General features: G+C 44.7%; 1 protein-coding gene across 1 annotated transcript in view; it reads left to right on the forward strand.

The window, feature by feature from the left end:
• The window catches only part of LOC104509052 (ETS-related transcription factor Elf-2-like), a gene marked incomplete at its 5' end in the record, with an annotated part of 10,562 nt that extends 7,950 nt beyond the window's left edge, over positions 1-2,612 (forward strand). The window contains 2 exon segments of the mRNA XM_010150872.1: positions 1-164; positions 890-2,612. The exon segment at positions 1-164 is cut by the window's left edge and continues 28 nt beyond it. Of these exon segments, the coding sequence (XP_010149174.1) occupies positions 1-164; positions 890-1,517 (792 nt within the window).
• Between the last annotated feature and the right edge of the window lie 4,088 nt (positions 2,613-6,700).

The following is a 6,700-nucleotide window of genomic DNA, read 5'->3' on the forward strand; positions in this document are numbered from 1 at the left end:
GCAGCAACCTCTGCACGTGGAGGAAAAAACTCCTCTCAGCTAAACTGTACCAGAACAGAAAAAGCAGTCACCAGAGTTGTGAATATTGCCTCACCGGCGCATGATACGTCGTCATCTCGTCCCTCAACTACCACTACTACTGTTCCAGCAACGACAGCTCCCAGGTTTGTGTTAATGTGGCTTGGGCTTGTCATTTGCTAATGGCAAGTGTTTTTCTTGTTAGGAAGCTGTCTTTTAGTTTTTTTGGTTTATGTTTTAAATGTCGGAAATAATTTCTGATGTGCAGGCAGCAGAAGGGAACTACAAGGAAGCTGGAGGAGACTTTTGACAAGGGCCTGTAGTGACAGGACAAGGGGTAACGGGTATAAACTGAAAGTGGGTAGAGTTAAATTGGACATCAGGAAAAAATTGCTCACAGAGAGGGTGGTGAGGCACTGGAACAGGTTGCCCAGAGAAGCTGTGGATACCCCCCCCGGAAGTGTTCAAGGCCAGGCTGGATGGGTCTTTGAGCAACCTGGTCTAGTGGAAGGTGTCCCTGCCCATGGCAGGGGGGTTGGAACTGGTTGGTCTTTAAGGTCCCTTCCAACCCAAACCATTCTGTGATCCTGTGATTAAAGTGTAGTTTCTGAGATCAGAGCAGGCTGTCAATATGCTTGCCCTGGAGCGTGTTTTAAAATTTGTGGAGAGCGGAGGGGAAAAGAGAGAGACGAATGCTGCTAAATTTCTAAAGTCCTATTGCAAGAAGTGCAAGATGTGGTGTGGTTTTTTTTGTTTTGTTTTGTTTAAAAAACCAGTTAAAAACCTGTAAATCCTTGATTTGCCTAGCCCTGTTCTCATCTCTAATGCTGCCCTGTATTTTGGTTTAAACATACACATCTTTATTTTGCAGGACTGTGCGTGTGGCAATGCAAGTGCCTGTCGTGATGACCTCTCTGGGACAGAAAGTCTCGACCGTGGCAGTTCAGTCAGTAAACGCGGGGTCGCCGTTAATAACCAGCACAAGCCCAACAACAGCCACTACTCCAAAGGTAGTAATCCAGACAATCCCCACTGTGATGCCAACCTCTGCTGAAAACGGAGAGAAGATCACAATGCAGCCTGCCAAAATCATTACGATCCCTGCCACGCAACTTACGCAGTGTCAGTTACAAACAAAATCGGGCCTCTCTGGGTCGGGAAGTATTAACATTGTGGGAACGCCGCTGGCTGTTAGAGCACTAACCCCCGTGTCTATAGCTCATGGGACACCAGTAATGAGACTATCGATGCCTGCTCAGCAGGTGTCTGGCCAGACTCCTCCTAGGGTGATCAGTGCAGTTATAAAAAGTCCAGAAGTTAAATCAGACACAGTGGCTTTAAAGCAGGAGCGCGAAGTGAAAACACTGCAACTGGTGAAAGAAGAGAAGCCGGCAGATGGAAGCAAGACTGTGACCCACGTAGTAGTAGTTAGTACGCCCTCCGCTATTGCCCTTCCTGTAACGATGAAAACAGAAGGAATCATAACGTGTGAGAAATGAAGAATAGGTTGCTTCCAGCACGGACTTCTAGACTGTTACGGTTTTGAATATACTGACATAATTGGGGGAGGGAAGTGGATGCGACCACCAAGTCGAAAAGGAGAGTTTTGAAATGTTAATAAATGTGCATATGCTGAAGACTTACTGGAAAAAAAATTTTATTTTCCCGTGTTTCAGTGGGAATTGAACCACATTGACATGCTGACAAAAACTGTCTCTTCCAGTTGGGAAGCAGCTGAACCTATGGAGAAGGAGAGAGAGAGGGACTGAAGAGGGACCAAACGGTTCACTACGTTACCTGTTACCAAGTTACACTAAGACCTGGAACACTAACAGAGAGTTGTGTGAGAGGTTTGCCTTGGTTTTTAGTTTTCAGGGAGAGAAGAAAGTCACGTTGTTACAGATGGCAAATTTGATGCATTTCTATATGCATACCAGCAATTACTACTGTGTGCCCACAGTACTCAACTGGTGCTATGTGAAAAACTCTGTTACTTGGTATTGTAGAATGTGAAATAAAGGGGAAGATTAAAGTTCTTCTAAAAGAAGACAGAGACCTAGAGGGATTTTTGTATCATACATCTTAATCAGATTCAAAATGAAAGCCTTAGACTGATTTTCAGTTATCTTTCTTGAAATAAGCTAATGGCTTGTTTGTGTAAAGCTTTTTTATTACAACAAATTTTTTAAAAACCTTGTGCCTAGCACAGTATTGTTATAGAATTACATGTAACATATTTTGTATGGTAGTTAAAAGTCTGTCTGAATTTCTTAATTGTGGACAAAATCGCAGCAGGCTTTCCGCCTTCTGCTGTAACACGCCCGTGTCTCTCACTTAGCCTTGACATCTGTGCATACATTTCAGTTTCAGCTCTACTCTGTCACTTGAAAGGTCACGCCCAGCATGAGCTTTTTTGTCAGGTAGTTCTAAACCTGTAAATTTTTTTTTAGTGGAAGTTAAGAGGGAAGTACCAGTGTTCAGAATAAACTATAATAGTTTGTATATTCAACATTTGAAGTATATTCTATTTTGTTGTACTCTTGTTTCAAAGTGTATCCAAGTAGGTTTTACTGAAATATAGAAATGAAATTTAATGGTGTTCGGTCTGCTTTTTATTTATTTTTTTTTTCTATTCAACCTTTTAACCTTCTTTTCTGCTTATTTGAAATCTTCCAGGCATTCAGCTAAGATTGCTGATATGCTGTGGGAGTTTGGAACTCCTCTGGTACTCCAAACTGCTGACCAACTCTCCCACACAGCACAACTGAAGTATTTTTCACTGAAGTATGTGAGAAGCTTGCAGTAGGTAGTTGGTGAGGTAACTTCTGACACGGGTGTAGTTCTCTCCTGCTTTTTCAGGACGGTGAGCCTAGGCAGTGTTCTTGCATTGTGGCTCATCATGGGTGGGCTTGTGGAATAACTTGAGTAGCTGAAGAAGTTATGGCCTCCAGCTGACAGGTGATAGCTTTGTGTGCACTCCCAGTGGCTTTAATGCAAAGAAGGCAGGCTATGCTTAAATGAGTCTTAACAATCAGTAACTTCTAGATCTCTGTGAACTACCTAACGTTTCCTCCAGCTACACCTTGATTTCTTGAGGCTGCACTACAAACGGAAGGTAGAAATGAGCAGAGTTGGCTACTTTAGTGTATTCTCTGATGACCTCACAGAGACAAGTAGAAGGTACCAGTAGGTAGAAACTGAAAAACAGATAAACACCGAGTTGTGCTGCTGGTCCTCTTCTTGTTGCCATCGACTTTTCCAAATGTTAATGTTTTGGCATCAGCACAAATACATGACTTCAGGTAGATGTGTTTTTTCTGAATGCAGTAAGTATCTAAATAGGTTTTCCATTTATAATTGCACTGAAGTGCTGGGTATCATGATACATTACTACGGGGTGAAGCTTGGGTAAGAACACAGAGTACACAAATTGCTCCATAGTTGCAGTCCACGTGCAAGAGTTTGGCTTGAAATAGCTACAGGGCAGCTTACCCTGTTTTCCTGAGGCCCACGCTGGTGCTACAGCAATCACCAGAGAAGCAGCACGTCAGCTTGTGGGTAGCCCCGTGTCCAGTGGCACTCCAGTTCCTAATGAGATGCCCTGGAAAGTCTTTGGAGCAGATAAGCTTGAAATAAGTTGAGTCTAAATGACCATCTAAGTACTTCGTGTCTGGAGGAGGAGTTTTAACAGAAATCTGGAACTGAGGTCTTCAGTAACGATAAAGGAGACCCAGAATTACATAAAAAATTAAATGTATTTTTTCCCTTTTAATACTGAAAAACAAGTTGCCTCGAGTCCTAGCAGTAAGCTCCATTCTTCCCTTTGACTGGTATGAAATGTGGGAATAGCTCCATACAGCCAGGCCAGCATGTGGGGAACTTTGAGTGTCTTTACGAAAAAGGGATTCTTTTTCATACTTTACGCAGGGAAGCAGAGTTTAAGAACAAATGAATGAAGAAGCTGAAGCAGGTAAAGTGTGATGCAGAAGGCAGCAATCCTTTCCACCAGCAGTTACTCCAAAGAAGCGACAGTTCTTACAGATGAGCTGTTTTTCTGGCCTGGGGGTAGAGGACAAAGCCTCCTTCGCAGGCAGAAATGTAGCAGAAGGAAGAGGATTTATGCTGCCGGGAAAGAGGTACGACAGAAGGAGAGGTTGGGGGGAAGCTGGGCGGTGGGCTGACTGATCTGGGAGTCTGAGAGGCACTAATATTGTGGGTAAAGGGAAATGGAGCGGTGTGAAGAGAGGCAGGTAGAACAGATCGGAGCTAGAAGACAAGAAGAGAAAAGTAAGCATTTGTAAACTCACTTTTGTAAGTCTTTTCTGTAAGAAATCCTAACGGCTGTTACTTGATCGTCTGTGAAAGGGAGATGCTGTATCTCAGAGCCTGAAACATCAGTCTCTGGAGTACTTGCAGTTAAGACCTTTCCGACACCTGATTTAGATACACTGGAAGTCAAATGGGGACAAACTGTCTTCCTAGAAATAGATGAGGATCTCCAGCTGATGACCCTCTTAAGTTAGAGCCAAGACTCCATCATGTAATGGCAAAAATGAAAGAAATGAAGGCTCACATCTCTGCCACCGGTGAGACAGGGCAGCTCAACAGCCATGCTCCGAGAGGCTGCTGCTCTCGGTGCCGCATCTTGCCGCAGAACCTGTCCTTTGGCTCTCTCCCCTGGCCACCCGGCGAGCGGCACACACGCTACCAGCTGCCAGGGGACATTCACCGGAAGTTCATTCAGTGCTGCGAGAGTCTCGACCTGCGCGGGGATGCGCTGTAACTGAGATGGAGAGGGTACTTAGCCTGGCTTCGGACAGGGAAGGCCCGCGCTCTTTGTTAACCTTTCCATGTATGCCTTTGTACTCCTCGCTTTTCTCTAGTTCAGGTGCTAGCTGCAAGCGCAGAGAGGCTTTTTGTCACCGGCAGGTAATGATTTCAGCGTGTCTGCTTAAGCACAGCTCTTCAGCATTGCTTGGTGTGCATGTGATTCCTCTGAGGTGTTCCGAGATCCAGTTGTTCTTCAGAGGCAGCATGTAATCGAGGTAACAAGCCATGCTGCTTGTAAGAGGCAGCATCTTCCCGCGGGTTTCTACAGCTGAATGTCAGAGGGGCAGGACTCCCCCCTGTAACTGAACATCCCGGATAGTTCTCTAGGTCTGTGCCAACCGCTCTCAACATGCTGCCTTATGCCGATATGATTAATTACTATGTGGGCGAGAAGCCTCTTTACTGGAAGTGTTGCTCAGGCATTGGAACAGGCTGCCCAGGGAAGGGTGGAGTCACCATCCCTGGAGATGTCCAAGGGGCATGTAGATGTGGCGCTTGAGGGCACGGTCTAGTGGGTATGGTACTGTTGGGTTGATGGTTGGACTGGATGATCTTATAGGGCTTTTCCAACCTTAGTGATTCTGTGGAGGATGTGACCTCAGGATGAGGGAGCTTTGGACAAGTTTGTAACATCTGAAACGGATGAAGGGACACTAAAACATGGAGGAAGTTAGTATCTAGCTATACTCCCAGACTTTTGCAATCCCATTTAAAAACCTGTTACTTTGTCCGTGTGTGAAAAGCAGGGCAGGTTTTACATCTGAAGCTGGTGGTTCATGTAGACGAGTCCAGGCGTTAACTCATCCTTGGCAAGTAATAACTTTTCTAGATGTAGGAGTGGAATGAAACTCATGTGAAGATGCTGTGCTTTATATGGAAGGTATTGAGACACAGCCATGTTATCGCTGATTTTACAGATTAAATACATTTTTAATTCTCAAATAACTACTATTTTAAGTTATAGGATGGACAGAGTAGTGCTGTGTAATCCACAGGGAGGGGGGAAACCAAACCCAAAAACCTGTGAGTTGCAACTCAAAGATCTGAATACCAAAATTCCTGGGCTGTGGCAATAAAAGTTGGAAGGGGAATGCCATCCAGAGACCACCGTTTCTGTTACTCTCTCTTGGACAAAGTCCACCTTGCTTAGCAAAGGGTTCTGTGCCTTGCCACAGCTCAAGTGATCTGGGTAAAGCGTGCTGCAGGGGAGGCTGAGCTCTTGCAATCCTCTGCTAATCTCATCAACTTTAGGACTTCGGAGAATTACACTGGAGTTGATCAAGGGGCCAGGGGCAGTCTAGAGGTGCCTGAAGCCTCAGTTCTTAACTCATCGTGACCACATGCAGCAGGGATCTGTTAAGCCTGAAGGTTGCCACAACCAGAACAAGCTAAACTCCCTTTCTGCCTTACAGAGACAGTTCAAATAGCAGGTATTAAGCTTATTAAGTGAAGAAGATCCAAGTGACACTCTCTCTTGGAGAACAATTAGATCAGAAGTAGATAGTGTGTTCTAATGAGCTTGCAACAGCTTCTGCCTTTCAGCAAATTAAGTAAGTGGGTAATTTCTTCCTTCAGTGAGCTTGGGGGTGAGGGAAAACTGTCACTGCTAAAGCTAATGCAGCCTTTATTCAAGATTACAGTAAGGGATCTGCTGACTTTTTTTCACCTTGGTGTGCTTATAAGGCAGACAGCCACAAGAAGAGCTTTGAAGACATTTTTACCCTAAGAGTCACGCTGCTACATAGGGAAAAAAAATTAAAAACCTTCCTGCGTCTTCCTATGAAAAATATTTAATGTACTGATATTTATAGCAGGCAAAAGCATTTCAGTGCTGCAGGTCTGCCTCCTGCTG

Source organism: Eurypyga helias, unplaced genomic scaffold (assembly GCF_000690775.1).
Source record: "Eurypyga helias isolate BGI_N326 unplaced genomic scaffold, ASM69077v1 scaffold39994, whole genome shotgun sequence".
NCBI classification, from domain to species: Eukaryota; Metazoa; Chordata; class Aves; order Eurypygiformes; family Eurypygidae; genus Eurypyga; species Eurypyga helias.